This window comes from Canis lupus, chromosome 7 (genome assembly GCF_003254725.2).
Source record: "Canis lupus dingo isolate Sandy chromosome 7, ASM325472v2, whole genome shotgun sequence".
NCBI lineage: Eukaryota > Metazoa > Chordata > Mammalia > Carnivora > Canidae > Canis > Canis lupus.
This window is the reverse complement of record NC_064249.1, coordinates 55,309,174-55,334,502: the sequence shown is the minus strand read 5'-3', so window position 1 is coordinate 55,334,502 and position 25,329 is coordinate 55,309,174. Positions and strand designations below refer to the sequence as shown.

Here is a 25,329-nt window from a genome sequence, read left to right as displayed (position 1 = left end):
GCCAGTCATGAATTTTAGAAAGTAATCAGTTCAGAAGACAACAATCAGAAAGTCAAGAAAACTGCAAACCAAGAGGAATGATTGCTTGGAAGAAAGAGTTCTAAGTAAGTTAGATTATGGTGGACACCATTTTGTTGCCTTTCTAGCATCTGTTATCCCTTCCCCTTCTCAAGCTCTCTAATATTTTCTTGGAGATCTCATCAGTGCATATGAATTGATTAGACATAGATACTCTGAATTCAATCCAAACGCACAAGTGTTTTTAGCACAAAACCTAAAATTACATAACTTATATCGAGAAATATAACTTTAATATTCCCAGCATTGGCAATAGTTCGACCAGTGCATTCTCTTTCTTTTGTCAAGCCATATGGAAACACAAATAATTAAAAAGAGGTTTGTTAAACTTGGACTGAATGAAGATATAATAATACCAAGTGATTAAGTTATGGCAGTAGGCTCATCTGGATGGAAACATTTTTGTGCATAATAAGGATATGCCTTCAGGAAACAATGAGTTCTGTCATCATGACAGTATATTATCAGCACCACAAAGATGTACATCTTTAACTTATATTTCTATGGCTAAACACAACTTATAAATTTCTTTCTATAGTAATAAAGCCTTTTAGCCATTGTGAAGCTCAGCATAGAAAAAAAGTTAAATTTGAAAGGCAGAGAAGATGATACATACACCCCTAAATATCAATATTTTAATATGTGCTCATTTATACTTATTTGCTAAACTTCTGTGATAGAACAACAATTTCTTCTTTAAGTATGGGACTACTAATTGACATTCCAAGTGTATAAGCCCTCAAAAATGCATTGTCTATAATTTCAAGTTTCAGTTAAAGTAGAATGAGAAGTTAGTAATTATTACTTGTTAAGTAATTTAGGCACTGCAGAAATTTAATTTTTTCTTATTTTCCCAATTGTTTTTAGTGATTCACATTTATTTTGAGACTTTTTAAAGCAATACATTTAAGTTATTGTACTCTATCAGTTTATTTATTTATTTTTAAAGATTTTATTTATTTATTCATGAGAGACACACAGAGAGAGGCAGAGACACAGGCAGAGGGAGAAGCAGGCTCCCTGCGGGGAGCCAATGTGGGACTCATCCAGGAACTCCAGGATCACGCCCTGAGCCAAAGGCGGGTGCTCACTGCTGAGCCACCCAGGCATCCCTGTACTCTACCAGTTTAAAATATATATATTCAAATAGCATAATTATAACAAATGAAACCAGCAAAAAAAGAAAAAAAGAATGTGGGAAAAATATGAAAACAACTCAATTTTATGAGCACAAAATGCAAGTAACTACAGGGTAGACTACAATAAACAAGTTTGTTCACACTCTGGGAATCAGTACTTTATAGAGGGAAAAGAGAGTTTTGGTTAATTCACTAGACAGTGAGGCTCTCTTAAGACATCTTTTATCATATTTTCAAGCAAAATACCACCTAGTCTTACAGTCTAGTAACCATTCTGTCATTTAAAGTGACTTTGTATATCACATATTAATTTACTGCATTGATTATAATTTTAAATCTAGAAGGTGATCTTATTTCCCATATTTGAAAATTCTAGGGGACATATTACAATTATACTCTATGTATCAACAACAGAATAATGCAGATTAGCTAACGGGTATTTATTCATAATACCTTCTTTATTAAGTAGAGATCCATTTATAATGCAACGGACCTATGAATTGTTTATATGAGGATAGAGATGGTTTAAGAAAAAGTTTTTACTCATTATAGTAGATAAGCATACCCTCTCTGCTATCTTATTAATTATGAATTTATAGAGAAATCCTCCTTTAATAGGTAGTTCAAGGTAAATGTCATCGTACCCCTGTTCAAATTAATGCTAATTTTAAATTAACATATTCCAAATTAGTGAAACCAAACAAATCATCAAATGAATTATTTTATAATGGTAGCTTTTATAGAAAAAGATTAATTAAAACAAAGATAGCAAAACTCCTTCTTGACCTCAGGTAAACACCAAAGAGCATCGTAAGCAGAGACTGCTAAGACAACAATGACCCACATCTAAACATCAAACAAACCTGTGATATTAGATTTGAAAATCTCATCTAATTAGGTCGATTGGTTAGAGCAGGATGCTAATATGACCAAGCTAGACATTAGATCCTCATGTATGCCACCTAACTTTGTCCCATGTCTCTAGATTAAAGCCCTAAAGCCCTCTAGCCATCTGGCAACTGCAGTTAGGTCCAAATCTAAGCATCCTCCCTCATCTTGGCACCCTACCAAAGAAGACTACAAATATTTGCCAAATCTTATTTCAATGACTGCTCCCATTATATATAATGGTGAGATACAAATATTCAAGTAGTATTTCCTGAAAACCCATCATAACATTTAAAAAGGAAGACAAATAACCACTGGTAGCAAAAACACCAGCTCTCTACCTATAAGACAGTTTATTTCTTTTTATTACCAAAATTAAGTTCCCAAGTTATTAAACTTATCTTCTGAATCTCCTTCTCTTACTCCCCAGTTTTCTAATGGCTCCAAACAGTGGGAAAATCCTTAACTATGAGAAAAACTACCACAAATGAATACCTGACTAAAATTAGGAAGAATAGAACATAAAAGCCTACTGAATAAACCTCAGAGAGAAAAGAAGAAAATCAAAACAAAGATTTTCCCTTCTCAACTGAGAGGAAAATGATTCCCAGTTCCTAAGATTTTAACAGAAGAAGATTTACCTATAAAGTTATTTTCTATATTCCCCTAAACATTAGACAAGTCTTCTTTAAAATGCATATTATATTAAAATAATTATTTAAAAATAAAATTATGGAATGGTTATTCCTAATAAATGATAATGTTATATTTTGTTGTATCTTCTGTATATTGTTTTCAAAAATGCTTCAACATTTAATATAATTATATAGATAATAATTTCTTTTGATATGTATACTCTTCTGTGTTTATCCTCCCACAAAAAGCCTAAAACACTAAGCTACCTTGTGTTTTCCTTAGGGGACAGATGAAAGATAATGAATGAAAGGTATTTAAAAATAAAGACATTAAGAGAAAAATCAAAGTTATATATCAAAGTTAATATATTATTAACTCATATAAACAAGTTATTATTAGGAATATATGTATATATACTTCTAATATGAGCCATCATTAAATACTTCAATTGATCTGTTAGAAATTTTATATTTTACTAAATTATGGACTATCTCATCAAAAACTATAAAAAAGGCAACACATTAAGCATTAGGTGGAAAGAATATTTAAATTATTCTCAGCTGTATCTTAAACTACAAATAGTTAAATAGGCCTTTTAAAATTTTGACCTGAAAAAATAAATAAAAATAAAAATTTGACCTGTTTTAACTGTGCATATGCTTTTGAGAAAATGTACCAAAGAACTCTAAGTTTTCTTTTGCTGTGTGACTGCAAATTGGGTAGCTTACAACTTTACAAACTTGATATCTCATAATTTGTGTGTCAGAAGTCCAGTACATTTTAACTGGGTCCTCTGTTCAGGTTCTCATAAAGCTGAAATCTAAGTGTCAGCCAGCTACATTCTCATTTGGAAACTCAACTAGGAAAGATCCACTTCCAAGCTTCCTCTGGTTGTTGGCAGAATTCATTTCTATGTGATTATAGGACTGAAGTCCCCGTTGTTTTCCTAGCTGTTGGCAAAACATGCTCTCAGCTCCTAGAGGTTGCTGTCAGCTCTTAACCACATGGCCCTCTCCATCTCAGGCTTAGAAGCTCTGTCTCTGCTATGAGCCAACAAAACAAAAAAATATCTGCATTTAACAGGCTGATGTGATTAATTCGCACCTACCTGAAAGAGCCCTCTATCTTAAAGTCAACAGTACCATGTAACACAACAAAACTGTGGGAGAGATGGCTCATCATATTCACAGGTTCTACCCACACACAAAAAGGAGGGGATTAAACAAGCGTGAAGGTCATTTGGGAGTCATCTTAGAATCCTGCTTGCCTGGGTGGCTCAGTCGGCTAAGCATTTTCCTTTAATTCAGGTCAGGGTCCTGGGACCCTGGGATGGAGCTCCACACCCTTCCCCACATCTTCATCTACCTCCTCTCCCCTCCTCTCATGCTCTTGTGCGTTCACTCTCTTTCAAATAAAGAAAATCTTAAAAAAAAAAATCCTGCCAACCAACCACAGTGGTGCACAAAATTGAAGGATCATAGGGTAGATTCTCAGTGGTAGAGACAGACATGTGAGTATAAAATCAATGAAGTATGAATAAGATTTAAAGTATTGCTTTAAAGCATAAATTTCATGTTTTCAAAACTATTTGAAACACTAACTAGATTTTGAAAAGGACTGTACTTGAATAAGTGTTCTCTTTTTTTTAAAGATTATTTTTAAATTATCTCTATACCCACCCTCGGGCTTGAACTCACAAGTCTGAGATCTTCATGCTCTACTGACTGAGCCAGTCAGGTGCCCCTTGAATAAGTGTTCTATATAGAATTCTGCACTTGGTTTTTTAGAAGGATTTCTCTGGCAAGTCTTTATAATTGTGAATGTAGTAACAACCAAAAGATCAATAATCATTTCTCCTTAGTTCCAAAAACAAACAAACAAACAAAAACCTGTTTAAGAGGACTCTATTTATATTCCTTTTAAGGGCCTTTAAATTTATTTTTAAGTTTCAAAAATTCTATTTTTAACATTTTATTGGACTTAAAGTCTGAGATTTGTACAGTATGATTCAATTATACATAATTTAATTATAACATCAAGCTACTGAATTTTATTGATTTACTGCTTGATAATTTGAATTTAATGCTTGTGTAATATCTGTAACTATAATATTTTAAACAATATATTGAGTCAAAGGAACTATTAAGCTTCTATTTTACTCATCTGATTTATACTCTAACATAAACCACAATGAGACATCAAGTCTCTACATCTAAGACCTAAATCATGACATCGCTGCTCAAACACTTTTGATATCTGTAATTCCCTATGAATTGAAGTCCAAACATTTTAACATGGCAATGGAGGCTTCCCATACTTCTTGCACCAGCCTACTTTTCCAATTTCATCTTTCACTATCCCCTACACTTTAGCTATTCTTGACTATGCACCACCCCCTGCCTGAGTATGCCTTTGATGAAACAACCTCTCCCATCACACCAACATCAAACATCTATAATTGTTTTATGGATGCCAAGGATTTGTAGAGCTAAGGTACTATTTTAATGTTGTGTTGGTTAAGTATAGAAGCACCCTCTGTAATAAAAAAGGTGATACATGCGCTGAAGTATATAAAGTCTTAAACACAATGTACTACTGTGAGACAAAACTGTACTATACATGAGAGTAATTATCTCCAAATTGATATGCACACCCCAGAGAATGTATGAGATGACCTACTGGGGTGAAGAATATTAAGCCTTATATGTATTTTGACCTCAGTTCTGTATTTATATTTTTGAATATATTTTAAAATGTGTTAATTATTGATACAGTAGTATATCTATGTAATTTATTAAAAATATATCTTCAGGCATGTTAATTTTTGTTAACAATTAGATACATTATTTTAAAAGTCTGGAGATCCAATCAAGAACTTTGGAATTCAACTGAAATGATTTCCATCTGAACTCTAACACTTTGAAGCTCTGTGACTTTAAAAAGTCACCTTAACTTAAACCAAAATTTTCTAAAGTATATGTAATAAAAAGCATTAATAACCACAGGACTATTGCGAACATTAAAGGGGATATTTTCTTTAAAGTGATTAGCCCAACCCTTAACCAATCGTAAGGACTTGACCAATGTAAGGCATTATTATTGTTACTAATTCTGTTATATTCAGAAAGAAGTATGTTCATTGAAAAGTTCTGGATGAGGAGCAAAGTCACCAGTTTCTTAGCCTCAATGAGTGCTTACTCTTATGCACTGTTGGCAGTGCTAGAAAATGGTGCAACTGCTGTCAAAAATAGCATAGCTGTTTCTCAACAAAAAACAAACAAATGAAAAACAAAAATAGAGCTAATCCAGCAATCCCCCTTGTGGGTATATATCTCAAAGAATTGAAACTAGGATCTTGCGAAATATTTGCACACCCATGTTCATAGCAGCACTATTCAGAATATCCAGGAGGTTGAAGGAACCCAAAGATTAATCAACAGATGAGTAGATAAACAAAATGTGGTACATACTGACAATAGTATATTATTCAGCCTTTAAAAGGAAGGAAATTCTGTCATACGCTATAACATGGATGAATCTTGAGGACATTATGCTAAATGAAATAAGTCAATCACAGAAAGTCAAATACTGTAGGATTCCAATTTTACATTAAGTATCTAACATGGTCATATACATTGAAACAGAAAGTAGAATGATGATTACCAGGGGCTGAAGAAAAGGGGGAAAGGGTGAAAATTATTATTTAATGAGTACAGAGCTTCAGTTTTACAATATAAAAAGGTTCTGGACATCTGCAGCATGTCTATACTTAATACTATTCAACTGTACATTTAAAAATGGTTAAGATAAAAAAAATGGTTAAGATAATTAATTTTATATTATATATTTTTATAATAATTTAAATTAATTAATTAGTTATATTTTGTGAAAAAAAATTCCCAAGATAGCTATGAAACTAGCTATTGTGTGGTGGTAAATAAGAAGGGCCCATCATGTGGGGTCAGGCTGGGAAGTTTTTCATTTATTGCATTAATAGCAAGCACCAAGGATACATCACACATTATTCAAACACTAGACATCAAATCCCCCCCTTCAAAGCTTTTGGGAAAATTACCAAACTACCCTGCGATGGTCATTTGCTTAGTATGGTATAGTAAGAGTATAATGGATTCAAGACATATTCCAGTTTGTAGAATCAATGGTATTCTGTTGAGTAGTGACTACAAAAGGGGAAGGGGGAAATCAAGAATGTTACACAGAATTTTTGCCTTTGATAGATGAACAAATTGCATTGCCACCCATGGAGAAAGGAAATTAAAAAAAAATAAGAAAAGATAGACAAAATCAATAAACCTACAGCAAGACTCATCAAGAATAAAAAAGAGAGGGGCCAAACAAAATCAGAAATGAAAAAGAAGTTACAAGTACTACAGAAATACAAAGGATTATGAAAGACTACTATGACCAATTATACAATAAAAAAAATTGGAAAGCTCAGAAGAAATTAACAAATTCCTAGAAACATACACTCTTTCAAGACTGAATCAGGGAAGAAATAACAAAAGAAAATCTCAACAGACTGGTTACTGGTAATGAAATTGAATCAGTAATCACAAAACTCCCAATAAACAAAATTCCAGAACCAAAGAGCTTCAGAGATGAATTCTACTAAACATTTAAAGAAGAGTTAATACCTATCCTTCTCAAACTCCAAAAAATTAAGAGGAAAGAATGCTTGCAAGCTCATTCTATGAGGTCAGCATTACCCTGATATACAAACCAGACAGATGCCACAAAAAATAACATTACGGGCCAATATTCCTGATGAAGACAGACACAAAAATATTCAACAAATTACTAGCAAACCAAATCCAACAATACATTTAAAGGATCATATACCATGATCAAGTGGGATTTATTCCAGGGATTCCAGGATAGTTCAAATCTGCAAATCAATCAACGTGATACACCACATTAAGAAAATGAAGGGTAAATATCATACAATTATCTCAAAGATGTAGAAAAAACATTTGACAAAATTCAGCATCCGCTTATGATAAAAATTCTCAACAAAGTCGGTAAAGAGGGAATATATCCCAACATAATAAAGGCCATATTTGACAAACATACAGCTAATATAACATACTCAATGGTGAAAAGCCAGAAGTTTTTCCTCTAAGATCAGGAACAAGAAAAAAATGCCCATTCTCACCACTTGTATTCAACATAGTACTAGAAGTACTAGCCATAGCAATTAGATGAGAAAAAGAAACAAAAGACATCTAAATTAGAAAAGAGAAGAAGAAGAAGAAGAAGAAGAAGAAGAAGAAGAAGAAGAAGAAGAAGAAGAAGAAGAAGAAAGAAGAAATAAAATTGTCAATATTTGCAGATGACAAGGTACTATATACTGGAAACCCTAAAGCCTCCACCCCAAAACTATTTTAACTAATAAATGAATTCAGAACAGTGCAAGATAAAAAATTTATACACAGAAATCTGTCGTGTTTCTATACACTAATAACAAACTATCAGGAATAAATTAAGATAATAATCTCATTTACAATTGCATCAAAAAGAAGAAAATACCTACAAATAAATTTAATCAAGGAGATGAAAGATCTGTATTTTGAAAACTACAAGACATTGGTAAAATAAATTGAATATGGTACAAATGGAAAGATATTCCATGCTTGTGATTGAAAGAATATTAAGATGCCCATACTACCCAAAGCAAAAGACTCTGAAGAGCTAAAGCAATCTGGAGAAAAAGAAAGAAAGCTAAAGGTATCACTCTCCTGGATTTTTTTTTTTTTTTTATGATAGTCACACAGAGAGAGAGAGGCAGAGACACAGGCAGAAGGAGAGGCAGAAGGAGAGGCAGAGACACAGGCAGAGGGAGAAGCAGGCTCCATGCACCGGGAGCCTGACGTGGGATTCGATCCCGGGTCTCCAGGATCGCGCCCTGGGCCAAAGGCAGGTGCTAAACCACTGCGCCACCCAGGGATCCCCTGGATTTCAAACTATACCGTAAAACTATGTAATCCAAACAGATGACACTGGCACAAAAACAAGTCATGTAGATCGTTGGAACAGAATAGAAAGCCCAGAAATAAACCCACGCTTATATGGTCTATTAATCTACCACAAAGGAGACAAGAATATGCAATGGGGAAGACAGCCTCTTCAATAAATGGTGCTGGGAAAACTGGACAGCTACTTGCAGAAGAATCAAAATGGGCCACTTCCTTAGACCATACACAAACATAAATTCAAAATGGATTAAAGACTTAAATTAAGACCTGAAACCAGAAAACTCCTGGAAGAAAATCAAGGCAGTAAACTTTTTGACATTTACTTTTTACAAAAATAAAAATAAACAAATGAGACATCAAACTAAAAATTAATAAATATTATTTTACAATAGCCAAGGTATGGAAGCAACCTGTCCACTGATAAATGAGTAAAGAAGATGTGTGGTGTATATCCATATATTTACACACACATAGATATATATATACGTGTATATATGTGTATATATATATACACAACATACACATATAACACATACATATGTGTGTATGTATATATATATATCAAAGTGATCCATATGTGTGTATATATGTATATGTATACACATACACGCACACATACCCAATGTAATAATATAACTCACCCATATAAAAAGAATAAATCTTGCCATTTGTGCCTACATGGATAGACCTAGAAGATATTATGTTAAATGAAATACATTAGACAAAGAAAGACAAATACTATATGATTTCACTTATGTGTGGGTCCCCAAAACAAAAACAAATAAAGAAACAAAACAGAAATAGACTCAGATACAGAAAACAAACTGATGGTTGGCAGAGGAGAGGGAGATGGGAAGATGGATGAAAAGGACAAGGGTATTAAGAGATACAATCTTCCAAATATAAAATAAACAAGACATGGGGATATAACGTACAGCTTAGGGGATATAGTAAATAATAGTGTAACTTCGTATAGTGACAGATGGTAACTAGACATCCTGGTGATCATTTATAATGTACATAAATATGAAATCGTTATATTGGGGGATCCCTGGGTGGCGCAGCGGTTTAGCGCCTGCCTTTGGCCCAGGGGCAATCCTGGAGACCCGGGATCGAATCCCGTGTCGGGCTCCCGGTACATGGAGCCTGCTTCTCCCTCTGCCTGTGTCTCTGCCTCTCTCTCTCTCTCTCTCTCTCTCTGTGACTATCATAAATAAATTAAAAATTTAAAAAAAAGAAATCGTTATATTGTATAGCTGAAGCTAATACAATATTATCAATTATTATTAAATTTTTTAAAAGATAATCCTTAAAATAGATAGGGATTACAACATAAATTCATGGCTCCATTTATTCAATACCATTTTTGTAAAGTAGCATTTGCTGTACACCAAACAATGGACATAAATGACAATAACTCTTATAAAAGACAGGGAGCAGGAAAAAAAAAAGGCATATATTCCCAGGAATATTATTGTATAAAAGAGCCTCTAAATTTTTCAGATTGCCCATTAAATGATCCATGGACAAGTTGTTATTTTAGTGCTTTCAATTTCTAAACAAAAGAGAGAAATACAGGTACATTTTTTTAAATAGGAGAAAATATACCATTTTTCAGATTTCTGCTGTTTTCCTCTAAGTCCACAATATAATGTTAAATGTTACACTCAGTAATAAAAGAGGAAGGCAAATCAGTAAATGCTCCTTTTTCATAAAACTTTACTATATTAGCTTATAGAAATTATACTTATTAAAATCTATTGAATTTACCTTTTTTCTGTTCCTCTTCCAATGTATAGTGCTAATAACTTTTTCTAAATCTTTCAAATTATTGCATAGTTTCAAATCATTTTAATTTGTTTGCCACCCTGAAATTATAATGAATGATCTCTGAACTGCCATTTATTCTGGGAACCAAATGTCTCATTGGTTCACTCTTTGAATGCTTAGCTGGATTTGGTCCCATACTAGGATAAATTGCAGTATAATTATTAAAAATGACAATACAAAAGGGAAAAAAAGGTGTCAGCTTGGAAGACCTAGAATGAAGGAATGAAGGGAAGAAAAAAGTCATTTGGGGTTATGTTCAGTTTAAGGTGCTTAGGGATATCTTGGTAGAAACATCCAGTAGAAAGTATAAAATACAGATGTGACTCTCAAAAGATACGCATTAAGTCACCATAACCTAGACAGATGCAACTGAAGCCATGAACATACATATAAGTACTCAGTGATAAAAGGAATTCAAAACATATCTCAGTGAAATTATTCAATTTCAATGATAAGCAAACAATCCATGAAACTTGGGAAAAAAGTGTTTGCCTTAGAATTTTACGGAGCACACATATTATCAACAATACTCTAGAAGTAAGAGGGAAAAAAAGACAATACACCTAGTTAAGTTGTTCTTTAGTTATAAAGGCAAAGGTCAAATATTTTTAATTGAATACAAACCTCAAAAAATGGAATACATATTCCTTTCTTTAGAAAAAAAAAGACGACTAGGGATTGTAGCCAACTAAGTAATGAATCTAATCAAAGAATTCAGAAAAAAAAAAAAAAAACAGGTAAAAAAATGGATAAGCATTTAAATATGCTAAAGGAAAAACAGTCATGAGAATCTAATTACATACCGTAACAAAACCTTGACAATAAAAACAATTATATAATATAATGAATATAACACAATAAAATATATAATTATAATAAACCTAATATAAGAAGGGAGTAACAAAACAGTGAGAAGTGATATAGACTTCCTCCTCATCTACCATTGGCGAAAGTCAATGATAAGAATGAAATTGGAATCTGTAGTTGAAAAAAGATGAATGTAATTCAATCTCTTAATGTGTTTCATAATCTTTTCTACTAATTTCAGGAACAAATACCTCTGAGAAGTATTTATTAATACCAGTTTTTTGAATTGCATGTTTCTCTTTTTCTTTTGTTATATTTTGATGATATTATGTTTTATGTTTCTTGTTCAAATTAGCATATAATCACAATCCCAGTTTTGGAAAATTATTTCTTCCTGTCCATATCAATCATTATATCAATCAATCACTATACCTAATCTTATTTTGGCATATGTGTTTAGACAGACATCTATAATGATGCTCATAATTAGCTAATGGTTAAATCTCAATGCGGGATCTAATGTAATTTAAAATTTCTCTCCTTTTCACTTAGATTTTTTAAATAATGAAAATGTATCACTTTTACAAAATAAAGTCATTTTTATTTTCTAAAAAAATAAATATTAGAATATACACATTCATAAAGATGTATATTAACTACTTGTGGCAGTGTGAGCTTGAGTTTATAACATATACCTAATTATAATTACATCATGGTGTCCTTGCTTTCTTAATAATACTTAGAACAGCTTCAATTTTTTAGCATTTACTATGTGCCAGACAGATACTACATATACTATATGCTTATGAATTATTAGTCTTATCTGAAACTACTTAGGCAAGTATTATTAGTGTCATTTACCAAGAAGAAACTTCTTATTTAAATTTCCCCTGACACACAGCTATCATAAATGTCAAATCTAGTATCTAAATCTTCCTCTGGATCTATACCTTGCCCACTATGCCTTGTTTCCTGCCATCTATGTTGTCCATGAAGTTTATTTTGTTATCCCAGGACTATCAAAATGAACATAACCTAAAATACAGCAGATTCACTTTAATCTTTCCTAGTTAGATATAGGAAGTCTTAGCAAATCCAACAGCTATTAGTGAAAAGAGCTTCATGGTCTTGACATGGGATTGAAAACTCTCAGAAGTTCTGCTGCTACATCCCTGTATTTGCTTCTTGATCTTTCTCTATCCTATGCACAAAGTCTAGAGTGTAAAATCTTGAGAAGCAGGATCTCAGCTGGTTCAGAAGTTTATTGATGTAATATAAATGAGTGCTGAATCTTGCCCTGCCTGCCTCCCCTCCTCCACTATGCTTATTAACAAGACAAGGAAGACAGTGGAAAAGTCAAGCACCAGTATCTTAGGAAATATGTGTGGGCTAGTCTTCACATATTAACAGGGTCTGATTTCCTCCATAAATTCAGGGAAGTTATCTCTACCAGCCCCTTGTCCCTAAATACTCATACCACACTGGACTCTTATAAGGGTATACCCACTATTCTTGACAACCTTAATTGGCACTGTATTAGGGTTTTGCCATTGATGAGTTATACCTTACAGCAATTCTCCAGGAACCACTAAAGTCCACTTATTTTTTTTTTAAGATTTTATTTATTATTCACAAGAGATAAAGAGACATAGGCAGAGGGAGAAGCAGGTTCTCTGTGAGGAGTCCAATGTGGGACTGGATCCCAGGACCCGGGATCGTGTCCTGAGCCAAAGACGACGCTCAACCACTGAGTCACCCAGGTGTCCCACTAAAGTCCACTTTTAAGCCATGTTTTTGAGACTCATGCTTGAGATCTATTTGACCCCCAAAGACCTATATTACAGAGCTCCCCAAAATACCTAAATGAAGAGGAGGAAAAAATGCATTGGTTGTCTACAGCAATGCCCATCTTGAAAGTATGGGAGATAAGCAAAACTATTATCACGATTTGCCTGTGTCAGAGATATAAAGTATCCTAAGGTGTAACTAGCATGTTACTCAGTTTTGTGTTTCTGGAATTTCTGTAGCAAATTTCAGATCAAGGCCTAATATACATATGTGCCTCAGGCATGAAGTTAGACCTGGTAGAAATGTATGCTGACTCTTTATGGGCATTATTTTCTTCGCTCTTGATATAGCATAGAGAATTTGTAACCAAAACCATAGTCAGAGAACTAAAAAAAAATCAGTGACTATTTATAAACCGGTCCATGAATATTCATTCTAATGACTATATAGTAATCAATTAGTATACACAGAAAGAACAATATGAAATCCGAGGCTGCAGATTGCAGAATTGAATAAATCCTCATTTTCAAATGACATAACTATAGATAATACATTTCCCTTCTGGATGAAAATTCATTTTATGTCCCCTGGTTACAATACATATAAAGAAGAAATACACAAAAGGCAAAAATGGGACCTAAGTGTCCGTTCCTACATATACAGTTCAAGAAAGGCATTACTCACATAACTGGAGAGTAAACACTGCCTTGTTTGCTTAAGATTGAAAAATAAATAAAAATGTGAGTTTGTCGAATTTCCTAATGTTTTATACAGCACAGCAAGCCTTTAAAAATACACAATAATGCATTAATCCAGTAGTAGTGAAAGGTTTAATGAATTTTCTGGTTATTTCCCAAGTTTACCTTTCATAATACCAAGTGGTATATATAATGTGTTGTGGTAAGTCGAATTATAAGTGTGATGCTTCAACTAAATTGTGGCCAAAACCAAAATGTCAATCAGGATGAAAAGCTTCTAAATACAAATTAAGCTGAAACTATCAAAAATATAAAACAGAGTAACCGTAGTGTTGCTGATTTAAAATGATCACTGATGAAACCTTTCCTATAATCAATAAGACATTTGCCGTATCTTTTTCAGAACTATCTTAAGTTACGCGTTATTTCGCCCTTTTAAGCGTCTGAAAGCTTTAATGAAGGAACACATAAAAATAACAGCAACAGGGTAAACACAACTTCAATGCAATGCTCAACAAAGTGCACGTGTGCGTGCAAAGTGCACACACGAGCGTGCATGCGCGTGCAGACACACATGCAGATCCTACTCCAGACCTAAAATGGCTGAGTTGCAGGATGTTGTTGCTTGGTGACCAAACAGTATCTCCTCAGTCACAGAGTAATTTAAACAGTGATAGATACGTCCCCTCAGCTTTAGGCATGGCCAGGGCAAATATTAAAGGGTATGTTGATCTTTTCTAGTATTTCACATTTTCATTTGAAGTCAGTTGTCACCTGCTTGATTTTATCCTCAATTAAATTTAGATTTTAGGGGAAAGAGTATTTGCAAAGCTGCGGCTATCCTTTTAAAGAAAATAAGAGGTAGAACCCAGCTCCTTTCGTTCTGAAAGTCCCGTTTCAATTAAGTCTACGTGGTGTGCCTACTCTGTTCTGGTACAATCTCCCAGTTGCTATTTATCAGTCTCCCTTTCTTTCATTAAACATCAGCAGTTAATTAGCCCCAGCCTGTCCTCTTCCCTTCTCTCTGTCCCTTTTCAAGGTAGTAATGATGTCTAATTACCAGCAGCAGTGGGTTCTTGCAACATCAGGCGCAAACCTCTCTCACTGACAGCACAGCCAGCCGCAAACCCTCAAACCTCAAATAGCTGGAAAGATTCTCAGTCTGTTTGAAAACACAGCACTTTATCTCAACCAAGCTACGCCTTTGACCTCAAAAAAATATACATTTTTTGTCTTTCTGGTGACTGTACTCCCGCTATTATAAAGAAAACCTTATTTTTAAGGAAGAAATCATTTGAGATGCGGAGAAACACATGATAAAAGGGGAACCTTTTATTTATTTTTTAACTTGTTGAAATGATGATTGGCTGTCTTTCAGGGAAGGCGGAGCCTATAATTCTATGTAAGGAGCAGCATAAAATTTTCATAAAGAGCAACAGAAGAGTTCATGAATTAAAAACCTCTTCAACATTTCAAAACAGGCTTGAATGAAGAGCGAAGCTCTTAAATACTACATGGAAACCACTATCTAAGAATATCACCTGATGAATTTACATTTTCTCCCATAAATATATAGAATCTCTACTGAAAAGGGAAACATGTGTTACCTTATTATTAACCGTGGAGTTGTCATTCTACATTAGATGTCTTAGCAATAATTCTGTAACAACCCTGCATAAATTTTTGAATGAAAATACGGGTATCTGAACATGTGAATACTGGTTTGAATTACTGGCACCCATAGTTCTCCTAGTGCCTCTATAGCTGTTACACAATTTATGTTACTCAGAATTTTTAATTAATGTTTTTAAAGGTCACATCTGTTTATACACATAGTGGACGTAATCAAACCCCTGCACGTATAAATTGGACCAATACGCAAGTGAAGCTATCTAACAGGTAAACAGAGGAACCTGATTTTAACATAAAAGGAATGAACAACAAACTTCCCAGCTAGCAATTGTTTTTGAAAAATATACACAATAGTATTTAATAATATATAAGTAAACATACCTCAAGTGATTATTTTATTTATTCAATTAGCCCAGTGGTGCCCCAAAGAAAATACATTCTTATGTTTTGAATCCCAATCTAAGTTATTTTTTTAAATCAGGTTAAGTTCCTTCTGATACAAATGAATCAAAGCACTTCATTCTCTACAACAGACTTCTGGCTCATCCAGATGTAAATAAACCTCAGTTCTAATCCATAAGCGTCTAGTCCTCATTATTTAGTAAACCAAGACAGTAATCTCACCATTGTCTTTAGCAGTGCCACGTTAAGGGAGAAGGCTGTGTTTATAGATCTATCTCCCAGAAAATTCCAACAATAGTACTTAAAAAAAAAAAAAAGCAGAACTTTTATGTGTGTTTCCATTTCACCTTTATTTCCTTTTCCCATTTTCCAAATAAATTCCAAAAGAAATATACTTCCTTCAAACGACTATCCCTAATTAATCTTGGGAAACCATTAACTATTTTCCAAACCTACAAGAGTCCTCCAAAATAGTCCTCTGAAAAACCTTTCATGCACATATTTCCAATTTAATATACCTCCGCTTGAGACAGAAGAATAGCTTGCAAGACATCTCCTTCCTAGCATCCTCCAGGAATATTGCACGGGAAACAGTTGCCAGTAAGGGGGCGGGGTGGGGGTGGGGGAGTAGGAAAAGGAGCAAATGCTCAAGAAACCCCAAAGCCAGGCAAAAATGCAAAGGATGCCAAATACCCTCCCCCACCCCTGCTCCTAGGCGAGTACCCACCGTGGCAAGACGAAGAAAGAGGTCTTAGGGATCTGATCTGCAATCCTACTTGTAGCCCTCAGTTCCCATCTTCTCAAAAAGGAAATTGACGCTGCCGCCGCTGCCCAACCTCACAGGCTCGTGCCCTGTGAGGCTGGGATACCCTAGGTTCTCGGCGCCCAGGACCTCGCTAGCTGCGCCCGGGCTTGCAGCCTCGTGGCCGTGAAACTAGAGCCATCCCAGAACCAGGAACAGATACATACACCATTTGATCGCGCCCAAACCCATGTCTCTTTGTTGTTCATCATGTAGCTGCGGCTTTATTTATGAAAGGGGGAAGTGAGGAAGGGAATGGGGGGCGGGGAGGAGGAATCTCCAGGACCTTATCCACAATCGAAATAGTCGTGGCAAGATCTCTGGGAGTGATCGAGGCGACGGGATAGCCCCGGGTCCCCCAGGCGGTCTAACAATAAAACCTGATAGTGTCCGGGGGCGGGGGTGCGGGGAGAGGAAGGAACGCGGGGGAGGGGGGATAGAACCCCACATCTCTGACTAGCGGCACAATCGGGCTTTGTGCCAATTAGGAGACACTGGAGACGATCGATCGGAATCGTCTGTTATCAGAGCGTGCGTCTGGGGTTCCAGCGTGGCCTTTATGCTTGGTGGCGAGAGCGGGACACGCGCCCGGCGCCCAGCGAAGGACCTGGGACAATGGGCCAACCCGAGGACGCGCGGGAGGCCGCCCGACGCGGGGATGCAAGCTCCGGCACCGGGCTCCGGAGGGCTCGGGAGCCCGGAGGCGAGGAGGGCGGCGAGCTGCGGACGTGCGCTGCCGCTTTAAAATAAAGGACCACAAAGACGCCACTGCGAGGGAAACGCGCCTGGTTAAGGCGAGTGGGGACGACTTGGGGAGGGGGTTGAGAAAGGTGGGGGGCACACGAGCCAACGGTGGCTCACGGCTCCCCCTTTCTCCCCCCCCCTCGCCTCTCCCCTCCCCGCCGGCTGCTCCCGCAGACAAATAACAGAGGAAGGCGAGTCACTCACCGTGGTCTTGACCGGCACGTAAAGCACTTGCTTGGCGCAGCCGCCGCCCCCGCGGACCTCGTCCGGCTGGCCCAGCTGGAAGCCCTTCGATTTGACCCAGAATTTAAATTTGGCATTGTCCGTGGAGCTCGACTCGGAGCCGTTGAGGAGCTGGACGATCCGCTCGTATTTTTTACGGGTCACCGTCTTGGTCTTGCCTGAGTCCCCGTAAGTCCTGAGGCACCAGTCCTGGAACTGGCGGTACATGTCGCGCTCGCTCTCCATGTTCCCCGCTCCCGGCCGCCGGCCGGATGCTCCCAGCGCACTTCGCACCTGTTCACCCCGGGCTCATGAAAAATGCAGCCCCGGCCACGATGTAGGGACGCGAGGTCCCGGCCGCCGCCGGAGCCTGCCTCGGGTTGGGGGGCGGGGGGGTGGGGGGGGACGGGGAGAGGGGAGGAGGGTCCGGCTGGGCACCAGCAATCAATGCCCTGTGCTACCAAGTCTCTGGTTCATTCGTAATTGCAACGGATGTCTCGGACGCTGGTCTCGGACGCTTTTCCTCGTCCTCTTGGTGATGGGTCTCTTTAATATTGTGTGACTCGGGCCATCCCAACAGCATCCGGCCCGGAGGACCTGGGTTTTAAATAATTAAAATCCCATTCCTTGGTTTATTAAAAAAAATATATATAGATAGATATAGATATATATCCCAATATTGACTTGGGGTGGTCCCTGGACGCCTCGCCCCGGGGCTGTGTCCGGGGCAGGGCAGGTGGAGCGCTGCGCCGCCTCCCCGCGCGCGCCCCAGAAGCTTCCCCAGCCGCTGGCCCCACCGTCCAGGAGGCGAGCGCTGCGCCTCTCTCGAAAGCAGCCGCCGGGGCCGAGCGCCTGCGAGCGCCTGCGAGCCCCGCAGGGCACCCAGGTCCCCGGGCTCTCCTTCCTCCAGGGTCCCGTTCCGCTTCGGCCTTCCCTGCGTGGGGCGTCCAGGGACTAGAAAGAGAGAAAGTTCTTACCTGTCATGTTGTTAAGCCTATCAAATCCTGCTACACAGGAAACCTTTAAGGTATTTTCTAAAAATGGTTTAAAATGTCATTTCTTCATAGGCATGTAGGCTAAATTCCAGCCCTGCAGGTAGGTTCCAGGAGTTAAGTCCCAGAATTAGCAAAACATTCACGGATATTATTTGGCCATAGTTCTATAGGAAAGACTGTGATACCCCCAAACAGATATCCGTTCCAGGGGGGATGTGGGTAAACGAAGGCAGGCCGCTGGCGGCGGGTATCCCGGATAATGATGGGGTCCCCAGACAGGACTCCTCTGGTTTCTGCTGAACTGGGTACAAGGCATAGAAGTAAGTTTATACTGCAGATGCTTAAAACCCTTTGCGTGAAATTAAAATCTAGAGAGAGATGATTTTCCCCTTGCTTGGTTACAGTTTGCAGTACACACAGGAGGTTTCGTATGTCTATTTTCCCCCTGCCACGTCATGGACACCCCTCCACTGCTCAGAGTAGCCAAATATGAGTTCCTCTGGACGATTTTTCTCAAGCAAATGAAATCAGCGGCTCCTCCATTGAGGATTTCCACCCGTTTGTTACAGAGCTGGAGACAGGGGAGTTCCCATCCTCCTCGCGCTGCGATTGCGGCCGCTCCTCTTTATTCTACTCTCTCTGCGGAGGCCCGCGCCCGTCCCGGGAGGCGGCGGTGCCCGAGAGGCGGCCCGACCAGTGCCCCGCGCCGGGTCCGCGTCCCAGCCCACCTTCGCCCCTCGTCGTCGTCTCCCAGACGAAAGCCCCGAATGGGAACGCGGAGTGTTTGTACCCACTGCGCCGCAGCTGGTCCCGGCACTTGCAAAATGGTCAGTGGCTCCCGCTCGGCCAGGCTGAGTGTGTGCGTGTCTGTGAGCAAGGGAGCGAGGGTGTGCGGTGTGCGGGGGGTGCGCTGGGTGTGCGCGCGTCTCCGGGAAGGTCTCGCGGCGGCTGGAGCCGGGACTGACAGCCCGGGCGGAGCGCGAGCAGCTCCACACACTAAACCTCTCGCCTCTCCCCTCACCCCCACCCCTCCCACTCCCCTCTCCTCCCACCCCCCCCCCCTCCCTGGCCCCTTCCAAGCTCTCTGATTGGCCAATGGGACAAAAGTTTCTGTGGAGACGGCTGGGCGCTGACGTCACGGGCAGAATTGTCCCATTTAGGGATCCCGGGGGCAGTGCGCATGCTGCAGGCTGCAGGTTAGAGGCAGGAGGAGGTAGCAGCGGGCGCGGCGGCAGCCAGGTGGCGGAAAGGAGCACTCAGCATCCAGGTGGGGGGACGACTCCAGCAGGGTTTCCATGGAGATTCCTCTGGGTCTAGCCTAAAAACAGCAGATCAGCTGACACCATTAGCTCAGGACCTAATTACTGCTTATTGGAGCAACAAATGAGGGAGAGGGCCAGCTGCAAAGGAAGAGTTTTTATCCTCCCCCACCACCCCCCACACACATACACACGCCATCTCCTCCTTTCTCCCCTCTCGGTCGCTCTTGAGTCCCGGGTGAATTCTCATTAACTTGCAAGATTCCTGCAACAACAGCTACCCTTCTCTAGAGGCCACCCGGACCGCGTTTATTCTTTTTATTTCTTTCTTTCTTTTGTATTCACACATACACACACGCCAAAAAAAAAAAAAAAAGCTAAAATTGTTGTGCCCAAGATTGCAAATCCGAGAAACCAAGGAGCCGACACCGATGCAAGCACACGAGGGTTTATTAGCAAGCTCGAGCTTGGGTCCAAGTATACCCGACTCAGCGGAGCGGGGACTTGGACCCCGAGGTGGGTTACAGCTGGGTTTTTATGGGCTGGTCTAGGGGATTTTCACAAGGGGTGGAGGAATTTCTTCATTCCGATATGGGGGGAAAGGGTGGGGAGTTTCTTAAGCTCTGTCTTCATTCCGATATGGGGAAAGGTGGGGGAGTGTCTTAAGCTCTGTTTTCATTCCGATATGGGACTTTCTGTCAAGGGCGGGCCTTCTGTTTTCATTCCGATATGGGACTTTCTGTCAAGGACGTTCTGCGGTTTTTCCTGTAACTGAAGTAGGGTAAAGTTCAGCTCTTGTTCACAGGGGCCTGAGATGGCTGCCGAAGCTAAGATGGCTGTACTTGTGCTAAAGCTAAACTTGAGGTGGAATGGCCCTAATTTTCTCCGCCTCCACAAAAATAAATCAGTTGTCCCGAGTCCTTGGTTTTTTTACCCAGTAAATATTAGACCAGTAGAGAGCTCAGAGAGTCTACTGTCTTAATAGAAGTCACAAGTAAGTGGATCTAATATAAGGGGGAGAGGGAGCAAAAACCACTTTCAATATGTTAAATTAGGTATTTATCTTTAGGCCAGTCATATTTTCAAAAAAATTTTCAATATCCTAAACACATATGTGGAATAAACAATTGGACAGAAACATATTTTGAAGCACCCTTGTGTGGTATACCTCACAGGAACACTGTTAAAAGTTTACCTGTGGCATCAGAGAGAGAGGGTAATTCCAAGTTGGGAGATCTGGATTGTGTTGTATATTAGTTAAATGTTTCCTAGATGATTTTGGAAGTATATTTGATCCTAGAGTGGTCATTCATTCATTCAGGAGTAAGCTGGTTCATTCTATACAGTTCACTTTCTTATGGTTATGACTTAATTCTTGATTTCAGAATTCTTTTTGGTAGCTCTTCCATCTGAAAAGTCATCTGTCCTCTAAGCCTCTTTCAAGTACTTTCAGAGCCATAACGCCTTCTTTCCTTGACTACTCAAGTTAAAACAGTCTGTCTCCAAACTCTTCTGGATAAATGTCTTTCAACCATGTTTTTTATCCTTGTTTCATGGTAAGACATATACATTACATTGATGTACAGTGCATTCATACATCTGTACTTCAAAAATGTTATGAAAAAAAGGTATTTGATTACATAGAATACACACTGATAGTTACCCGATATTCTCCTATGATCATTATCACTACTATTTGGTCAAGTGTAGTCCTAACCCAATAAATTTATGAAGCTGCAAAGGATGCCTGGCAACATGTAGTTTGGAAAACATTGTTTTAAGCATATGAACTACACCACTCCTCGTGCCATATTTATAGTTTCACATGAGTATACTTGACGGTTCAAATGGAATTTTGATTGGAAGGCCCTTGAGAGTTTCTATTTTCTTGTTTTTTAAGGAACTCCACCACAATCAACAATGCACATGGTAAGTGCTTAGTAAATAGATTCTAAGTTAATAAAGGAAAGAGAAAGAAAGGAAAGGAAGAAATAAGCAGGAGGCACAATCCTTCGCAATTCCTGTTGGCTTTTGCTGGGTGGTATTTGGATGAAGTTGGTTCCCACTTAAGGACATACCAAGGTCTTACCATGTACCATGTTCATTATATTTATGATTATACTTGGCATTCTGATATATGGAAATTAAAACACTTTTGACATAAAGAACTCCTAGAATACAAGCAAATATGTTACCAACCCTCAGCTGTATTAACTAGATATGGCAGACTAGCAAAAAGAGAACACAAAAAATAAGTGATTATAGAAGATGCAGTTTTTTAGAAGGAAAAAACAAATAATTCACTATTGTAAGAATATTCACGCTGGAGTAAAGAAATAGAGTCTTAGGATTTTAAGGGTTAAGCTTTTCAGAGCCATGAAGATTCTTTTGCCTCCAATGGAACCTAAAGTGTGCTCTGTTCTATACTTATATTCTTGAGTAATTGTGAAAATCAATTTTCTTTTTTTTACCATATCATTCCTACTTAAGATCATAAACACCTGGCAAGAATCTAAACTCTGCTTCAGCAACTCACTTCTAGACTCATTTCTCTCCTTTTATACTTGTTTAGAGCCAGGTCTTCCCAGCTCCACCTGGAGGGTCATATTGACCCTTTTCCTTCAGCTATATGATTCATTTGACAGGCTGCCTGGAATTTAACTTGGCATTTCTCCAAGATACTTTTACAAATTCACCTCTCTACAGAGCATATCTCCCTCAGAAGTGACTCTTTATCCCCATATCTGAACACCAATTCCCTAATCCCTGCTCGAGGTCCTGCCTGCTATTTATAAGGAGAAGAAATCAGAAAATGTTTTATCAGAAAATGGTTTAATTAAAGATAATCTAAAGTTTCAGCTAAAATCAACATAATTTTGTTATGAAAATAAAACTTCTTCCCACCTCAGGATCAGTTTGCGTATGACATTTTTAAAAATCTGGAAACTCTTATATTTTAGTATCAGTTACAAATATTTACACAACACCACATATTCATCAGTAAAATGTTATAGTCCAAACAACATATAATTTGTAATCACAAAATAAGTGGTCAAAGAATAAAAAAGCCTTCATCATATAATTATGCTTTTATTCAACATATATTTACTGAGTGCCAAATACTCATATAGGCTTTAAAGCTTAAGTAGTCAACAAGACACATATCTATATGTTGTATTCATCTAATGGAACTTAAATTTTTCTCAGGAAAAAAAAATAAACAAGGAAGTGTTGTGCCCAAGATTGCAAATCCGAGAAACCACCAAGGAGCCAACACTGATGCAAGCACACGAGGGTTTATTAGCAAGCTCGAGCTTGGGTCCAAGTATACCCGTCACAGCAGAGCAGGGACTTGGACCCTGAGGTGGGTTACACCTGGGTTTTTATGGGCTGGTCTAGTGGATTTCCAGAAGGGGTGGAGGAATTTCTTCATTCCGATATGGGGGAAAAGGTGGGAGAGTTTCTTAAGCTCTGTCTTCATTCCGATATGGGACTTTCTGTCAAGGGCATTCTGCGGTTTTTCCTGAAACTGAAGTAGGGTAGAGTTCAGCTCTTGTTCACAGGGGCCTGAGATGGCTGCCAAAGCTAAGATGGCTGTACTTGTGCTAACGCTAAACTTGAGGCGGGATGGCCTTAATTTTCTCAACCTCCACAGAAATAAACAGCACTTGAGGTGAATGCTAGGAGGAGAAAAATGGTGCTGTAATAGAAAACAATGGCAGAGTGGAGGGACTTGGTAATTCAGGGAAGATCTCTGAGTAGGTAACATTTATCATGAGACCTGAAGGATACAAAGGGATCAACCATCTGAAGAGCCAGGAAGGGGAACTACAGGCACAGCACAAAGGTTCTACAGCAAGAGTTATTAGCACTTTTGAGGAATAGAGAGAAGAAGGCCCATACAAGTGGCGTTTACTGTGCTTGGAATGGACAGTATGGGGTATAAAGGTCTGAGTGGTCTTCTGTGGCCAGATCTTGTAGGACAGTGCTTGCCATGATAAAGACTCTTCATTCTATTACTGATCCAGCAAAAAATTAATACAGGATTTAAAGCAGGAAAATTTTTGTGATGTGATACGCATTTTTATGTTTCACTGGCCATTCTGAAGAGAAAGGACTAGAAGGGAACAAGCATGGAAGCAGGAAGACCAATTAGGAAACTTGCAATAGTTGTAGTAGCTTAGGTAGGGAATCATGGTGATAGATTAGGAAAGTAACAGTTGAGGTAGAGAGAATTGATGGATGGCAGAAATATTTTAATGATAGAAGAAGGCTCGCTGATGGATTGCATGTGGCAGGTGAGGGAAAAGATTGAGTCAAGGATGACCATATGGCTTCTGGCTTTTGTAGTACGGCTTGTGAGGCCATTGACTTAGAGCGGGGTGTTTGAGGAGGAACAGATTGGAGTTGGAGGCTGAGGTAGGAGCAGAAGTAGGTTGATGTGGAGAGGCAGGAAGAATTTAATTTCAGAGAAGTTAAATTTGAAATACCAGGAGAGTTGTTCATGTAGGCATTTGAATATAGAAGCTTGAACTACAGAGAAAAGTCTGGGCTGAAGATATAAATACAGGAATTTCAAAACCATAAGAATGAATGACATCACCTCTGCCCACATTCCTCTATCCCCCAAAAGGAAAAACCTTCATCTTTAGATATTGATTTTATATAAACTAATACCCCATGACTAAAATAGAATGTCAGACACTGAACAGCTGAAGTTGGCTACTTTTGGTAGAACACATAACAGGAAAGTCTGAGAAACACAGCAAAGCCATTTGGATCAACCCTTGGCTATACCTAGATAGGTAGTGAATTCCAAAATTGATGTGGCTTTAAAACCCTCTAAAATTTAAAAAGGAAAGATTGAAACCATCAGGTTAGACCTCTTCTGTAGGTGTGCTAAAATAGGAATCTAAAATTTGAGGATGGCCTCTGAGTACATCTCTCATTGAAGGGATGGAATAGGAATTTTGGCTACTGAGTTGAGTCAATAAGAGAATGTGAGCCCTTTAGCTGTACTAGAGATTGTGATAGATGGTATTTGTCACTTTGAAACCTCAAAGTTCTGAACATCATTATGCATTCAGATGCTTAACAGTCTATTAATAACTCTTCCAAGGAACAGAAATTTGTAAAGGAAGCAAATGGCCAACTCAATCAGCAACTTGATTAACATATAGCATGGTAACTTTTCAAAATAAAATAGAAAAACAAAGTTAAAGCAGAAATGTACAGCTCTTATGGATAGAGCAATTTGGGACAACATACTAAGTGTCACAAATCTGATCTTATTAGTTGACCTCCATCTGTAGACTCTTCTCCCAAATAATTTTGAAAATAGTATTATCTTCAATATGCTATAGCTATCCTTTGATTCAGAAAATAAATGCTTTTGAGAGATTTAAAATAGTGTCTT

The 25,329-nt window shown here is 38.3% G+C and overlaps 1 protein-coding gene across 10 annotated transcripts in view; it reads right to left on the bottom strand.

Moving 5' to 3' along the window:
- Positions 1–25,329, bottom strand: part of NOL4 (nucleolar protein 4) — a 522,070-nt gene that overhangs the window by 371,462 nt on the left and 125,279 nt on the right. For 3 of the 10 annotated variants that reach the window (XM_035719010.2, XM_025429190.3, XM_025429188.3), the window contains exon 1: positions 17,642–19,271. The exons of 1 other annotated variant lie outside the window; for it this stretch is intronic. In XM_035719010.2, the coding sequence (XP_035574903.1) occupies positions 17,642–17,905 (264 nt within the window). In that variant the 5' untranslated portion in view covers positions 17,906–19,271. Of the gene's footprint in view, positions 1–16,409; positions 16,431–16,618; positions 17,381–17,641; positions 19,272–19,382; positions 19,680–25,329 lie in introns of those variants that run through there. 6 more of the 10 variants (XM_049112792.1, XM_035719006.2, XM_025429191.3 and 3 more) reach the window with 6 other exon arrangements.